Source organism: Lepeophtheirus salmonis, chromosome 6 (genome assembly GCF_016086655.4).
Source record: "Lepeophtheirus salmonis chromosome 6, UVic_Lsal_1.4, whole genome shotgun sequence".
Taxonomy (NCBI): domain Eukaryota; kingdom Metazoa; phylum Arthropoda; class Copepoda; order Siphonostomatoida; family Caligidae; genus Lepeophtheirus; species Lepeophtheirus salmonis.
This window is the reverse complement of record NC_052136.2, coordinates 33,886,200-33,903,789: the sequence shown is the minus strand read 5'-3', so window position 1 is coordinate 33,903,789 and position 17,590 is coordinate 33,886,200. Positions and strand designations below refer to the sequence as shown.

General features: G+C 32.4%; 2 protein-coding genes and 1 long non-coding RNA gene across 7 annotated transcripts; 2 read left to right on the top strand and 1 right to left on the bottom strand.

Moving 5' to 3' along the window:
* The first annotated feature begins 6,297 nt into the window (after window positions 1-6,297).
* On the top strand, window positions 6,298-13,624 carry Top3alpha (topoisomerase 3-alpha). Of its 2 annotated transcripts, XM_040713800.2 has the most exons (9): window positions 6,298-6,509; window positions 6,586-6,795; window positions 7,487-7,907; window positions 7,975-8,331; window positions 11,273-11,380; window positions 11,808-11,917; window positions 11,983-12,330; window positions 12,390-13,266; window positions 13,342-13,624. In XM_040713800.2, exons 1-9 carry the CDS (start codon window positions 6,351-6,353, stop codon window positions 13,488-13,490), a joined length of 2,739 nt encoding a protein of 912 aa, XP_040569734.1. In that variant the 5' UTR covers window positions 6,298-6,350; the 3' UTR covers window positions 13,491-13,624. The 2 variants fall into 2 exon arrangements, with proteins under 2 accessions (XP_040569734.1, XP_040569735.1); XM_040713801.2 differs by lacking the exon at window positions 6,586-6,795 and having other exon boundaries at window positions 6,307-6,509.
* LOC121119188 (uncharacterized) lies at window positions 9,642-16,462 on the bottom strand. Of its 4 annotated transcripts, none has more exons than XM_071889229.1 (3): window positions 16,439-16,462; window positions 10,733-11,106; window positions 9,642-10,664 (listed from the first exon to the last, which is right to left on the bottom strand). In XM_071889229.1, the coding sequence occupies exons 1-3, from the start codon at window positions 16,445-16,447 to the stop codon at window positions 9,893-9,895; spliced, it is 1,155 nt and encodes a 384-aa protein (XP_071745330.1). In that variant the 5' UTR covers window positions 16,448-16,462; the 3' UTR covers window positions 9,642-9,892. The 4 variants fall into 4 exon arrangements, with proteins under 4 accessions (XP_071745330.1, XP_040569739.1, XP_040569736.1 ...); XM_040713805.2 differs by lacking the exon at window positions 16,439-16,462 and adding an exon at window positions 16,028-16,240; XM_040713802.2 differs by lacking the exon at window positions 16,439-16,462 and adding an exon at window positions 14,326-14,707.
* LOC139905664 (uncharacterized) lies at window positions 14,789-16,510 on the top strand. The gene is made up of 2 exons (XR_011780624.1): window positions 14,789-14,928; window positions 14,989-16,510. It is a non-coding gene; the product is annotated as an uncharacterized lncRNA (long non-coding RNA).
* The last annotated feature ends 1,080 nt before the right edge of the window (window positions 16,511-17,590 follow it).

Sequence of the window (17,590 nt, the reverse complement as noted above, 5' to 3'; positions counted from 1 at the left end):
TATCACAATTTTTTTTTTTTTGTAATTTAGTTATGCAAGTGGCAATTTTAGGATCCCACTCTGTAGACCTCTCTACCCTTTTCTCAAACCTTTGGCGCAATAACTTTACGCTGAAATGTTGGTCCAGTGCTTCTCCACATATATTTTTAGGAAAGTAATATTTTGGTGGTAGGCAGTACAGTCCTTTTTCTCATTGGCGCTCTGCACATAGTAGTCGAAGATAATTCAGGTTTGGGGATGATAGAGACCACAGTTTCTTTGACCAAAATTACTGTAATAACCCTAATTTTCTTTTTAAATAGGATTAAGTGGTCTTTGATGTGTCGCATGGAATGTAACTCAAGTACATGTCTAGTTACCAGCTTCATAGGAGCTGTTGAGAACAGAAAAACTTTGTTAGGCCAAACACTCTTTTTGGATTCTATCCATTTCCTCATTGACATTATACTGTTTTCCATTAAATATAATTGCAATTACTTTCAACGCCATGGCAGATTGAGGATACTTTGACCATATATCTAATACATGGGTCTTATCCTCTGTGTTCCTGGCTTCTTGAATTGCCCACACATTCGACAGTAAACATGTTTTTATATAAAATTAACAATAAATAATCTGTTCCTACACTTTCTTATGTAGCTCAAACATTTTAAAATAACTTTGACGTTTATTAACATGGAATAAAAATTAAAGCTCTGGAGACAACAAAGCATCTTCAAATGTTTAATTGTTAATAAATGAAGGAATAAAGAAGTTATTGTTGGTTCAAAAAGTGTCGGAGTAAATTTTGTAAATATGTTAATATTCCTGACTCCATTTGGTGGAAAAATCATTCTGTCTTGCTTTATCATTGACATACCAAACATATATGTGGTGCGTCAACATAAAATAATCTTGAACAAAAATCAAGAAAATGTGAAAATCCCAATTTATATTTTTAATTCATATATACACACAACCCAATATTTCATAGACATACTTGAGTCGAGCATTGCCTCCAAATATCATCCTATTCAAATCAAATCTATCAATTTTTTTTTAAATTTTTTTTTTGTGAAGATCAATTTTGGCTACTTTAAGAGCAATTTGTGGCGACTCCATAGGGTCCAACATAAAAATAGTCTTGAACAAAAATCAAAAGAAAGAACCTTAATTTTTTTTCCAATTTTTTTTTCTTCAAATATACGTACAGCCTAATATGCCATAGACATATTTGAGTCCATTAAAGGCTTACTATTCCAATTTCTAGGCTGAGTTCAGATACCAAAGATAGTTTAAATTCAAATTCGATTTATAAGCACTATATTGGCCGCGATATGGCCTTTTTAAACATAAAATCTGTCAATTTAACATTATTTTAATCTGACGATCAATTTTGGCGTCTTTAAGTGCGATTTGCACGACACTCAAAGGGTTAATAGCGAAGAAAAACAAATCATATGAAACACAACGCTATGCAGTGGACCACTTGGCTCGGGGGTCGATGAAGATTGTAGCTAGCTGCGAGTCGAAATGTGAACTGCAGGACAAATGAACATCTTTGTTGATAATTTGTTGTCATTTTATTGATATAGATAAATAAACGATAATTCATTGAAGAATATAAATTAATTACTCGACTCGATTTTATGCGTTGACACAATATGTACATAATTTAGAGACCATTTTGAGAAAAATCATTCTACCTTGCTTTTCCGTTCATGAGCCAGATATATAAAATTAAGTTTGAATGATTAGATTGGGGGGGGGGTGAAGTAAAGTATAGGTAGTTTTTTATTGAAGAATGAATGAAGGTAAATGTACTCTTTAAAGAGAAAAAAAAAGGAGTACGATTAAGTGAGATGAGGAACAAACCTCTGAGGTGGAGAAGTTAATGCTGTATGCTGAGTTAGTGTGTGAGATGATAACCTTATCGAATTTCCCTTATCAATTTCCTTTTAATTCATAATAACAACAATAGTCCTAAGCCATTTTTTTATCACAACCACTGCACACCGCGCGTCTCTCCCTCGCACTTAATATGAAAAGTCTTGTGTCATGCACCCTAAGAGCTGAGTAAGAGGATGAAAACCGTTATTTTAAGGCAGTTATGTACAGTACATGATATTGATACCTAATATTACTAGTAAATGGTGTATGTTATATACATTTTGTATTTAATCTAAGATCTGTATGGAGTACCCTATGGGACGCTAAAATAAGATAAGGGGGGTTGTCGCCTTCACCTTGGCTTAGTATAAAAATTGATTGAACAAAAGTAGACAACAACGATTTAGTTTTTGGACATATAATTGAAAATGAGGCCCACATCAGATTAATTAAGAAAACTAACAAGAGTTGACGTATTCCATATCATTTATAATAATTGATTAATTATATAGTATCCATATGTGGTATACAAGTTGCAAATAAGTAAAAGTTGTAACTTGTACAAAAACAGATAGTAATGTTACAATTTATATGTCTTTTCACCAAATCTGAACAGTGGAATGTAGAAATTATGATCAAGGGGGAGATCAATGTAGTTTCCAGAGTAAGCAAGGATTCTCTAGTCAGTGACGAGGCGTATCCGTCAATTAGTTCAGTACAAAGACAATCACATACAATGAATTATATCTTATAGGTCAATTTGTGGACAATATTATACCTCTAAAAATTATTAATATATATTCTAATAATTTTTTAAATATTGGTCAATGTTTTGCTTTAATTACAATATCAGTCATTTTAATTAGCAACTACTAAATGATGTTATCATTATATTTCGATCTATTAAAATTACTTGATCATTATGTGTTTACAAGTAATATAACTGTGAGCATTTGAACTTTATAACGTGACATAAAATACTAACTTATCAATTAGTAAGGGTCATCAAAATTGTCAATAATTACTGCATTAACTTATTGATCATCTAATTAACATTCAATAATTGCATCATCATTTAATTACAAGTACTTGAGTTCTTTATTTAATACAATTCAACTCATTTTTGAGTATAATTTGCTTATACAAGTTATAACTTCTACAGAAATGACAACTTGTGAAAATACATAAGTTCTTATAATGAATGATCTCGCCCTTGTATCTCAGTGCAAACTATTGAACAAGAGCTAGTTGGAATCCAACAAATAAACTTTCAGAACACTGGTTAGCTTAGGGGAAAAGAACCAAAAACATCGATAGCTGACACCAAAATATAAAGTATATTTTATCTTAGTGAGATAACCCTGGGCTGAAATTTGTATTTTTTGGAAAGCTATTAGTCATGCTCATGAAAGACAGTGTTTAACAAAATACAGGATTTGTTGAGGAGTTATAAGTGGAAGTCCTGTTTGGACTCGGAGTAGATTTGAAGATCGACATTGGAGCACACTCTGCCTATGTCCTTGCAAACATCAGAGTGAGATATGTATATACTTCCTTAACCTCATTGCTGCTCGCAGCTAATTAAAAAAACAAAAAAAAACCGCCACAATAGCTAAGCTGCTCTCCACAAAAAAGTTCTTTAAATTGTCTCGATAACTATGTTAATTTTCCATTTCCTTTTTAGCAGAGAGGAAGGTAATATTTTCTACAACTCTAGTTACAACACTCATTGCTTTTAACTCAATTAAGGTGACTCAAACCAGTTACGACATCTGACATTTATCATGCGTGTATACTCTACATTCAATTCAAAGAATTTTGCATATTATAATTTTAAAAGCTCAACAATTCTCCCTTTCAAAATGAAGAGGTACTGTGAGGAGATAAAATGGCAAGTTAGTATTTTTTAGATTTAAAATGTAAGCTATCATGGCATTTTCAGTCTTACAAATCTTAATAGAAATACAAAGTTATACCATAACGCGTGTAGGACGGATGTTTAACTTCCACTACGCTTTTAATATTGACGTCATAGTAGATGAGTGGTTGCGTGTTAAAAATCTGTTTTTCTACCCCAGGAGTTGGTACTATATATCAAATTGAAAATTCTAGCAGTAGTGACGTCATGGACTATGAATGGTTGCGTGTTTCGTCAAAGCTGCCAATCTTGCCCAGGAGTTGGTACAATACATCAGATTGAAAATTATAGCAAGCCCGATTACATAATGGTCTAACCCTGTATTTCTCCTAACCTTGAATCTTACAATAATAAACATTTTAAATCACTTTACAAGAGGTAATTGTTATTTAATTATCAGAAAATTAAGTGTAATATGTATCAATAAGGTAGTGCTTCTCCAAAATTTTGTTTTATTCTAGTGTGTATTAATTAGATAAATAAAGGCATGGGTCATTGAATATATCATTTTTGATCTTCTTTACTTATAAATAGTAACAAAGACCGATATTTTGCTATCTGTCTATTCTCTGTGGTACCTCTGCAATACAGTGTATTAAAATATAATAAAATTTTGGAAAGATTCGATTAATGATGATGAATTGATTCAATATATCATAAAAGAAGAAAGATAAATATAGTATCCTTGTAAAAATATTTTAATTGATTTACTTTGCTGCTAAGGTCCTTGAAATCACAGTTGTTTTTAGCCTCAAAATACAATTTATTAAATAGCTCCAATAATTTTGGTTTCATGTATTGGCATAATCCTCATTTCATGCTTCAAAAAGATCAAAGTTAGGTACATCATCTACTACCTAGTAAGACTACTTTAAATCCAGTAATTGTAATGATGACCAATGATGCATGTAGAAAATTTATATCACTCTTACGTCATTTATATTGAAAGATATTATAGCCACTGAAGGTTGTTATGATGGATGTTGGGGGATACTATATCTTACTAATGATGGTTTTTAAGCCTTCATATTTTATATAACATTGTTGAAGAAGGGATTTATTTAAAGAAAAAACTAAGTTTAGCGACTAAAAAAGGAAAAACGGTTGTTGCGTCTGCTCTTTCTTCTTTCTTGTTCATTATTTAATCGGTCGGGGGGGGTGTCAACATGTCTATCTAAAAGAAGAATTCTCGTCGATCTTTGGCTAAGAGTCCAAGGAAAGGTGGGAGTAAGACATATGATATTCCTTGTTATGATCATCTGCCTGAGATATAATTTTTGGGGCGAAAATGAGTATTTATTTTATTATGAATTTTTTTCTTCACAAAGATCCCTTCTTTGTCCATATGTCCTGCTCCTGGCGCTCTTACAAAAAACAGTATCTAATCGTCTTTTTTTTTTAAAGTATTGTTATCAAATATTATATATGTGTTAACACTACGACACGGAGTAACCCCTCTATCACAAAAATATGCATTGTATTTTGTAGTCAGCAGTCAATTTTTCTGCTTCTTTTCATGTAATCAATGTTCTAAAAGTTGATTGGTTAAATAAGAATTAGTTTTTTAAAGCTGTGAACAATTGTCAACAGTTTTGAATAATAATTAAATTGTTAGCAAGCATGGACTAATTTCCAACTGATTTGGGGCCCTTTTCGGTTTCTTTTCTAACGAAAGGTTGCGTGATACAATCAAGTTTACGACGTGGTGAACAATGGGACCGAGTGTTGTTTACTTATATTCATTTGTGAATAAAGCGACAGAGAGTAGAGCCGTCTCGTAGAAAAATAATACAACTCCCTGAATGATAATATCATTTAATAAAAAATAGCATGTACTTATGATTTCTCACATAGAGCAGTCAAAATTATTCTGAGCATGCGCCATTTTTTAAGCAACAAGCTACAGACTGTCACAACACCTTGTGTATAATTTATATTTTTTTAGTTTGTTCATGTCTAATTCCCAATAATAAGTATAAAATAATTCCGTAGTTGGGAAGTATTGGCTAACTTCTACTTAATGATTTTGGGCCAGTAGTGTCATAATGAACTAAAACGTAAATATCTATATATAATTCTTCTGACTTTTGTTGTATCGATTCTTATTATTGGGTACAGTTCAGTCCAGTCTTAGGATCGGTCCTTAGGACTGTCAATACTAGAACTGATTAAATAAAGAAGAAGTACGGTAGAGTTACGTCATCAAACACTGAACTTTATAACCTTTAAGCACTGATATGCAGGCCGGAACTAAAGGGACTGCAGTCATCACAAAACAAACACAACACTACTTAAACAGTCTCAAGTTCCTAATGAGATACAGAATCAATAAAAACACTTTTATATAAGTTATATTAACTATACTTTTAATTTGGTGTTTTTTTAATGGTCAAAAATGACTGAACCTCAGTTCCGAATATTTCTGAAAGTCTAATGCCAACACTAATGAAATGCTATAATAAATTAATAACTGGTAACCCTGCTTGTTTATTTTCAAAGGTAAACAAAAGAAATCACTTAATGTAAATAATAAATATTTAAAAAACAACATGAACAGATCTCTATGAATTCATTGGAGTGGATCCGGCGGTGTTTCGTGGTAGGAAGTGTATCCATTAGAAGGAGTATGTCCTCTTCTGTCGTGAAGGTACTCAATGTGGCGGAAAAGAATGACGCAGCCAAGAATATCGCCGATGTGTTGTCCAGAGGATCCGCCAATAGAGTAAGTCACGGATATGTTTCATTGTTTAACCTTGATGAGGAGTTTGAATTCTTTTGTAATCGTATTTGTTTGTCAGAGTGAAGGATTCTCCAAATTTAATAAACTATACTGCTTTGATTCAATGGTTCAAGGGCGGAAATGCCAAATGCGGTTTACTTCTGTGTCTGGACATTTACTGGAGTACGAATTCCCATCTCAATATCGGAAATGGTACTCTTGTCCTCCTCTACAACTCTTTACTCTTCCACTCAACAAATCATGTAAAGAAGAAATGAGCAAAATTAAGGTACATATAGATGATACAGACTAGAGCGTTTTTACATACGCCATAAAAACATCAATATTGAAGGAGACGTCATTTTAGGAGCTCATAGTTGGTATTGTTACGAAATAAAATGGACAAATTTAGAATTAATCAAATTGCTTTAAAATTTAAAAAAATGTCTTAATACTTAATATTGAATACTTCTGGATTACAATGATAAACAGTGATATTTAAATTAAATCAAAGTAATATGTACTAGAAATCCCTGAAAATGGCTAAATTTGTACAATTATTATTTTATTGATAAGGGACGAGAAAAGTAGGATAATTAATGGAAATATCATACTCTTCCATTATAATAGTAAATTTATTTTCTATAATATGGAAATAAGATTGTTTAACGATGCTATTACATATTTTTATACATATTAAAGTAAGATATATAGTACAAATATATACTAAATACTAGGTGAGGGATAGATTTTCGATAGACATTCAGGTTTAAGTCCTTTTATTTGTTGATCTCATTTTGACATCTAACACTTCACTATTTTCCTTAATGTTAATGAAAGAGGGCTTTTATTGTATTTAAACTTGGTTGTTTAGGCCCCAAATGGTCCACATCAACAATGCTGAGGTCATGTCAAAACGCTCTTTCAACTTATAATCTTATTTGCCGAGTATGTTTGATTAATTTCTTCTAATTTTACAGAAAACACTTGAAAGAGAAGCCTCCAACTGCGAATGGCTTATTATATGGACTGATGGTGACAGAGAAGGAGAAAATATAGGCTTTGAAATCCGAGAAGTCTGTCTACGAGTAGCTCCTAGACTTAAAGTCCTACGTGCTAAATTCTCTGAAATCACTCGTCCTTCAATCGAGAATGCCCTAAGGGCTCTGACTGAGCCTGACGAAAAACAATCAAAAGCTGTTGATGTGCGCCAACAATTGGATTTACGAATTGGTGCTGCTTTTACCCGTTTTCAAACTCTGAGACTCGCCAAAAAGTTTCCTTCTTTAGCTGAGCAACTTATTAGTTATGGAAGTTGTCAGTTTCCCACCATGGGTTTTGTTGTGGAACGTTACAAAGCTATTGAAGCCTTTGTACCAGAAGCTTTTTGGAAGATTAAAGGTGGTTAATCTTCTTTCTATTTTGAACTCGAATTTCTTAATAATAATAGTCCTATACTTTTAAATAGTCACTCATGAGTACGAAAACACTAAAGTGGAATTTAGTTGGAAACGGGTTCGACTTTTTGATCAAGTAGCCACTCAAGTATATCATGATATTTGTACAGAAAACCCTGTTGCTAAAGTAGAGGACTGTAAAAGTAAACCCAAATCCAAGTGGAGACCCCTTCCCTTGGACACAGTTGAACTGGAGAAATTGGCTTCCCGGAAACTTCATATAAGTGCTAAAGTAACCATGCAGACTGCTGAAAAATTATATACATCTGGATTTATTTCTTATCCTAGAACAGAGACAAATATTTACCCAAAAGAATTAAATCTAAGCAATTTAGTCGAAATGCAGACTCAAAGTCCACAATGGGGTGGTAAGCTATTTTTTTCTTGCATTTTTTAAGAGTATCACGTAATTTAGCAATACAAAAACATTGCTATACATTTTGCAGAGCTATATATTTATGATCACTCTTTTATCGGACACAAAGTGTTCTATGAGACTGTGTGATATAATATTTATAATTCTATTTTCTTTATTAGAACATTTCAATTTTTTAAATTAAGGATAAACATTTAAAAACTTATTAAAAATGAATATTAATTTCTTCTGGATATATATTATACTTCTCGACTTAATTTAAGATAAAATAAGCATAAAACTATCTTACTCTTCTGTCAAAGAGCCTTGCTTTATAATTTCGTTTATCGTGGTGCCTTAATATCTCTTAAAGGCAACCATAGCAGCAGCTCTTGTGCTATGACTCTTGAAAACTTCTGTATTAGTCCCTGCAGTTTCCATACAAATCTTGAGCTAACAGCTCAGGGTTTGTGTCCAAGTTTGTCCAACAGGACCTTAACAGCTGTAATAAATAAAATATGATTTACACAAATATTAAATTAAAAAGAGTCTATGAAGCAGAGAATAAATAATTTTGGAAGTATTAGTGAAGAATAAGTAAATTCAACGATGCAAAGTTAGAAACAACTGCTGTATATTTACATAATTCGCTATTGTTAATGTGTAACAAACTATATTTTCTAGTTTTATTCAGAGAATCGAGGAAAAAAATAATCAATGATTATACAAAAATGCTAATACATAATTGATTGTTATATTGTTCATTTACTAAAAGGGATATCGAATAATAAGTAATATCATTGAGTGTTGTGGCATTCCTTATTTATTTGGTACAGTCCAGTCTTAAGACCATTCCTATCAGTCCTGGGAACCGGTCCTTAAGACTGTGGATCCTTTGGACTGTCAATATTAGAGTTGATAAAAAAAAATAAGAAGAAATAAAGTTGATTGACGTCATCAAGGACTGCAGTCTTCATTCCTAAATAAGGATTCGAAATTTAGTTACTTTAAAATCACACCTTGTCGAAAATTAGTTTATCCTTGGAAATAGTGTTGTTTGGAGAAGCATGATGTATTTAAAACGGTACAAACTGAATTAATATTGGGATCTGTATTTTCAGTGTCACTACGCTATTAAAAAAATTGCATTATAAAGAAAATAAGTACTCGAATTTCTGAATGATTTTCCTCTCCAAACAAAAATCGTGATGTTTCTCCTATAATTAAATACATATGAATAATTGTATTTAACTATATTTTTAGTCCAAAAAGTACCAAAATACCGATACTTGTTTTGGCACCAGAACTGTTGCAGTAAAACTATTTAAATGTATTTCTTTATTAAGAATAAATGCATCATTTTGTGTATAACAATTAACATTTTGCCTAATTCAAGAGCATGAAATGCAAATATTATTATTGAAATAAAAACATGTCCTATTTATATATGATTTTTTTTACAAGATTTGAAAAATCAAAAAAGAAATAGCTTAATAAATTTATTTTTCAATAATAGAAACAATATTTTTTTAGAAATGCAGCTTCAACAATCGAATGATATCCTTTTTGCTGATTTACCCCCAAAATTTGGGTATATTATCAAAGAGAGATGTATTTTTTTCAATTTGATTATTTCCATATTGGTCTTCACACTTTGTAATATATTCATTATATATTTTTTCTCTTTTTGCCATGAGTTCATTAGTTTCGGTCGTGAAATTCTTAACTTTTTCCGTCACTTCTCCTGCTTTTTTCATTACCTTGACATACTCAGGCTGGAACTCTTCCATCTCTTTTTTCTTCGTTACCATCTGATCTTCAACACGCCTTATCTCTTGCTCAAACTCCGTTCCTTGAGACAAACCCTCCAAACATTTCATAGTAAAATTCCCTTGAAATAGCCAATTATCTTGGTAAACACAAAAAAGATGTTTTCCGGGTATGAGGCTTTTAGTATCCTTATTAAATAGATCTAAGGCCATAAAGACAGATGGGATATCTTCTGACATACGGCTAAATATATCCTGCTCATTAAGTTGATAATGAGGAAATGGAAGTAGTAAAATATTAGCCTCGCTATGTTTTTTTAACTTTCTTGACTCTTGAATCATTGAAACCTGCCCATCTTTGTCAAAGAATATGACCTTAAATTTGTCATTCCCGTTACTACGACACAAAACCAGAACCCCCTTATTTAAATCACTCTGAGACACTGTTATCCAAAAAAACTTGGCTGATTGGCGTGGTAATTTAGCAGCAACTTCTTTTCCATACTCCACAGTTATTACTTGTGGGATATCAATGCCTTGAATGTTTGTTTCTCCATTCGTGAGATATTTCGCCAAACTGAAAACCAAAGAAACAATTCAAACATATAATAATATACCTTATTAATTATACTATATTGTCTTTACCTTAGAACTTTGGGCGTTATTTCAGTTGGTAATGGAACACCTGCCTGTGTCACGAGACCCCCAATAACTCTTCCAAGTGTTCCCATTTCTTCTATATTTACAGTTGGAAAATGTTTAAGTGCCTCATCCTCTCCCTTTAAGTCGTACATGTGCTTTTTACTTGGATCAGAGAGGATGGCATAGGCAGTGGATATTTCCTTGAATTTGTCGGATGCTTCTTCATTCCCTGGATTTTTATCTGGGTGGTATTTAACAGCTAATCTTCGATAAGCTTGTTTGATTTCTGATTGTGTTGCGGTACGTTCGAGTCCCAAGAGGGTGTAGAAATCTCTACCCTCCTTTTTGTCTTTTTCTCCCGACATGTCTTTCCAATGCTAAACCATATAATTAATTAATTTACTAAAATGTATAATTAAATATATATATTAAGTAGAGAAAATAGAGAGTTAAAAAATATAATCTTTTTTTGCCATTCATATAATTCCCAGACATATGGATTTTTTATATTTTAGATTCTAATACTTATTATCTTTTTCACAGATTTTGCTTCAGTGATCCTTGAAGAGGGTCCTAATCCAAGAAAAGGAAAGAAATCTGATCAGGCGCATCCACCGATCCACCCAACTAAATTTACCAATAATTTGAACGGTACTAATTCAATAGAATAGATATATAATTTTCTATGTTTCTTCTACAGTTTCTGTTAGAAAGCTATTATCAGTCACATTGCGTTGAAGGGGGTTGGAAAATCAATAAAATTACTTTCATAATATTTTTTCTAGCTCAGTAGTACCATACTTATATCAATTTTTATTTGTTGATGGTACAGTAGGTATCTTTATAAATAGATCAATTGAAAGACGAATGAAGGAGAATAGACATAAAGATATTTAGATATATGCTAGATGCATAAGTTATAACAATCTATTGTTGATTTTTTTTGGTCTAATACCTAGAAAATAATATAAACATGGTTATCCCTTTTTCCCGTGGCACATGTGAGAGTCTGCTGTGCCATAGAAAAGCTAAAAAAAAAAACTCACAAATATTAATGATTATATTATTTCACTCGCAGGGAATGAAGGCAAACTCTATGAATTTATCGTTCGTCATTTTCTAGCATCCGTATCAAAAGATGCTATTGGAAAGGAAACGACTGTTAATATCGATATTAATGGAGAAAAAGTGAGATCCACATCAATATAACTTATAATTATCACATTCATAATTACCCTCCTCCTCTATATTAGTTCATTGGGCACGGCTTGACCATCTTAGAGCGAAATTATCTCAAAGTCTACCCCTACGAAAGGTGGTCTGATAAAGAAATATTAAACTATGAGGTGATTGAGGAATTTGAGCCTACGAGTATTGATTTAGTGGCAGGGAGCACCTCTCCTCCAAATCTATTGACAGAGGCCGATCTAATTTCATTAATGGATAAACATGGAATTGGAACGGATGCAACGCATGCTGAACACATTGAAACAATTAAAAATCGCAATTATGTTGGACTCCAAGATAATAGATTTGTTCCTGGTCAACTTGGAATTGCTTTGTGTGATGGCTATGATGCAATGGGATTTGAAATGTCCAAGGTGCAAAAGTTGGAAGATACTTTTTATAGTTATACTTATCGAAATTTTACTTTTTTTAGCCACACCTTCGATCATCTCTAGAGGCGGATTTGAAGGCAATTTGTGAAGGCACTAAGATTCCAGAAGTGGTCCTCCAAGAACAAATTAATAACTATAAAAATGTATTCGAAATAGCCGTGCAACATGTCCAAAAAATTGACGAAGCCTGTATAAAATACCTGAATGAATCTCCTCGTGACTCTAACGATGAAGGTTTTTTCTCAATGAGCAATGAAAGTAGATTTACACCTACATTGAGTCAAACGATCAAATGCAAATGTGACCTATTTGCAGCTGAAAAAACTGTTGTAAAGGAGGGTCCTAACAAGGGGCGAAAGTTTTATTGCTGTAATGCTCCGATGTCAGGCGCAAATCGATGCGATTTTTTCCAATGGGTTGATGAACCACCACTGCCCTCATCCTCATCAGCTACCATTCCATCCAACTCATCATTATCGAATGACTCTTCCATTACTTGCAATTGTGGAAAAGTTGCTGCCTATAGAACTGTTCAAAAAGAAGGTTCAAATAAAGGAAGATTTTTTTACTCCTGTCCAGTGAATATGGCAGAGGGTAGTCGATGCAATTTCTTTAAATGGGCTGATGAGGTTTCTTCTTTTAACAATAATACTCCGAGTACAAGCTCATTTAATTCCAACTCTCAACCAGCAATAAATGATGAAAATTCACTCACATGTAATTGTGGCAATCTGGCTATCAAAAAAACAGTTTCCAAAGAGGGCCCCAATAAGGGTAGAGAATTTTGGGTTTGTTCTAAGCCCTTTGGTTCTAATGAAAAATGTCAATTTTTTAAATGGACGGACGAAGTCACAAATTCACATAGTAATCCTGGAAATTTTAATGGAAACGACTCCAATTTTAGGAGACCTTCTCGTGGTAATAATTGTTTTACAATTATAAATATTATTTACGTGAATGGAATTATTAATGGGATCTCTTTTGTCATTTCAGATTCTACAGTCCCATCTAGAGGAGGTGGAGGAGGTCTAAAAAGATCTGGCAGTACAACGCGCGAAGGTGGAAGTGATAAAAAGAAACGGAGATGTGGCCTTTGTCATAGAGAGGGACACACGCGGAATAAGTGCCCAAACAACAGATAAAGTTATTTAAAAAATAAGAATCTTATAATTGATTATGTATTCGCCAAGGGTGGTTTCGATTTGGAAAAAACAAAACATAGAAAATTATATTTAAAAAAAAAAGTTATATGAAAAAATATAGATATTTATCTAAACATTTGTTTGACACCTAAATCATGATTCATGTTAATCAGATATAATATGAGTCTATAATATGTGATCCCTTAACACATAAGCAAGCTAAAATAATTTCACCCAAAATTTAGTCTAGATTAGATTTGTATTCTTTAACAAATAATTATAGTCAATTTCTATCTACAAGGATTATCCTGATAAATTTATTGGAGACGTTGCAAATTTCACTTAAAGTAGCAAAAATGTACGATTTTAAATAATTAAAAACTAATATGTTTGAAAGAGACCATATAAAAACCAAGTTAACCTTCTCATAAGTTAAATGAATATTCTAAACTATAGTTTAGTTAATATTCTTGGGTATTTCAACGACTCATCCCATAAATTTGAGTACAAAGCCTATGATTGACCTAAATATAATGTCTCTGATTTATATGGTGTGAGGAGAAATATATTTTACATTTCTCCTTGATTTTCATCCTAGAGTGTTCTTGTGTTAACTCATCAGTCATCACATAATCTCTACATTAATAAAAACAGTGTATACATGGGCCACAAAGTTAAATGAACTTTTAAAAGCCGAACAAGTTGGGTTATGTTTGTTATTATTTAGTAATTTTGACTGTATAAAATTTAAAAAAAATATTTGTGTTTATCTTGTCCAGGATCGAGCCAAACGAAGGACATGACATATATTGAAGTAAAACTATTGTACTATTACCTTCTTAAAATAAGCCATATCGAAGTCAATTTAAATGTAATAATTGGAAATTCCGATTCCTATTTAACTAAGTATGTTATTGTTTTTATCTCATTACTCATACTGAGCATACTCATAGTCAGTCATACAATTGTATAACAGTTTACTTAGTATGAGTAAAGGTGGTTTACCACATCTATCGTGCGTGTACACCTCTGGCTCTATGTGTATATATAGGTATATAAATTAATTTGTTGTGAGAGCAACTGTTTTCCTGATATCATTTATAATTATATCAATGAATACTTAAAAGATATTATTGTTTATATATATACACACATACTAAAACGTGTTCACACACGATAGATGTGGTAACTCGCCGTACAATGCACCGAAATAAAGCGCTTTAGTCCAATAGAGATATTGGCTATATATAAGGTCGTAGCATTTCAGTTAACACTGCTAACCAGGCAGATGACGTCACGAACGGGATAAAAATCAAAATAAATTCAGTGATACTTAATACTTTACTTGACCGATAATTAGATAAATTACTTTCCAATATAATTATAAAACATCCTTTGTATCTAAATAATAATGGACTTGAATCTACATGGAGAGAAGGTAACCAAGGATATGAAAGATATTTCGTTAGAGTTTTACTATCAATAATTCATTATTTAGGTAGAACCTCCTGAGGCCAACCCCATAAAAAAAAAATTGTCATAAAATATGTGCAATCTTCGGTTGCAAAAGTCCTGATGGTGTCATATACCACAATTTTCCAAAGAATATGGTTCGACAGAGGATTTGGAAGAATCTTTGCAAGAGGAAGGATATATTTAAAGCAGAAAATGCACAAGTGTGTAGTATGCACTTTAATGATGGAAGCTACAAGTGGTACCTGGAACATGACCTTCTTAATTTGACTCACAGAAAGAGGCTAAAAACAGATGCAGTGCCAAGTTTGCTACTTCCTACTTCCACTGTTCCTAAGCCTGAGGATCAATGTGATAAAAAGTTGCCGAAAAATTTGCATGAATCAACACCCTCTTAAACTTCCAACAGTATCGATAATCAAGGTGAAGACCAAGTAGATTTTGTTTCACCTCGTTCCAGGAGGGAAATGAGGAGGCAGAACAAACAAATGGTAACCAATTTATTGATAAAGGAACAGGAGCAAAAGAATAAGGATATTGGGATACAGACAGAATATTACCTTTTTCAGGAAAATACTGATAATCTCAAAGCAGAATTAGAGAAAACGAAAGCAGATTTATGTAAACAAAAAGTCGAGGTAAACATTCTCACAAAGAAACTCGAGCGACTTGAAGCGAAGGAAAAGAAACACTCCAAAATTGTAAGGACTCTTCATGATAAATGTACTCCAGCTCAGGCTAAGAGAGTTTTGACCCCTAATCAAAAATGGGTTCATTACTCAAAAGAGGATAATAAGCCTTGATAATAAGATCAATGAGTAGACGTGCTTTGGAGTATTTAAGACAGAAGAAAATCATACAAATGCCAAGCATTCGAACTCAAGAGAGATGACTTCAACATTTTAAAATGAATCCAGGATTTCAAGATGATAGCATCAAAGTCCTTCAAGAAATGATCAAGATCAACCCATTTCAATAAAAGTTTTGTGCATTGCTTTGATGAATGTCAAATTAAGAAAAAATATGATATTGACATGAAAATGGAAAAGATTCATGGGCCTCACTGTTAAGTTCAAGTTGTTATGATGAGAGGATTAGTTGAGAAATGGAGACAGCCGATCTGGTTCCATTTTGATACCACTTGTTGCGTCTTGACGAGGGAGAGACACAAACTTCTTTGTAAGGTGGAGAGATCCAGGATGACCAAGAGACAGGAGGAGAATAATTCACGTGGAGGAATAATGTTACACTAGATCATGTGTATTCTAATTATACTCAGATATATTTACAAAAGACGAGACTATTTATAATACGTAAAACTCAGTACTTATAATACATAGACGAATATACAAGAAGATAAAAACCAGAAAGGACATATTAAATACATAACACCACTATGACCAAGAAGCTGCTTGATGATATCATAATCAAAATGGAAAGCAATAGTTTTGAAATAAATTTTTAACTTATTGCACCTTTGTCATAATATGATCTTGCTTGAAAAGTAGATAAATGTCAAAGAAATAGAACGATAATTTATATACTAAGTACGTGACGTCACAATTTATTTATTTATTTTGGTTTGCATAGAAATGCCCAATATTGGATATCCAATATTTCTTCTGATCCACACTTCAACTTCATGTTGAAGGGATTTCCAATTTGGCCTATTTGTGCTTCACTCAATTTCTTTTCATGGATGAATCTTTGATTGTGCTGATGCCCCTCCGCATCAAGGTCTGTGATATTCCGTTCTGACCTCTTGAATCATTGTCCCTATGAAGTCTATGCTCAAGAATACATAAATTCCTCCAGATCTTCTACGGAACTTAAGAACTAATGACTTCCATAAAACAACATCATAATTGACTAAAAGATCCAGCTAGGAACAGAGAGAGTTCTAACCCTCCATCCGCTACCCTTTCATTTAAGTTCTTGACTCCTTTTCTCTTTAAGTTAACTCTGGTTCATATCCAACTCTAAGAAAACTATTTCATTGATAAGTGTTCTTGACACAGAAATAACTCATCTCAATCCCATTGATATCAATTTATTTTATAATGTGGAGTTTGTGATGTATGACCTCTATAGATAATTATATGATCTGGACACTTTGAGCCTCACCCTTGATTAGTGATTTTTTTATATTCCTTAGTAGTATCTTTTGTGATTGGAAAACAAGTGGAAGATGATTATAGTCTTTTAAAGATAATGTGTCTCTTTCTCTATAGTTTTGTCTACAAGGCATATCCTATTCTGCTATTGCATAAAAATAGTTATTGTATCAAATCATCCTATACTTATATTATTGAACGGAAGAATTATGTAAAGAAAAATATAATGGAAAACACAATGAGGAACAAATAAAGTTCTCATTCTCCAACCACAGCTCCTTCATTGAAACTCTTGTGTTCAATCTTCCTAATGTCAACTCCGCTTCAACTTATACTTTATGTAAACTCTTTCCTTGATAAGAGTCCTTTAGTGTCCTTAACGCATATAACGCACGAATTAAAAGTGAATAGTCTCTATCACAAATATCAATTCTGTTTATAAGTTTGAATCCGAGCTGTACTGAAAATATGGACAATTATACATCTCACACTCACTTCCAATTTCCTTAGTAT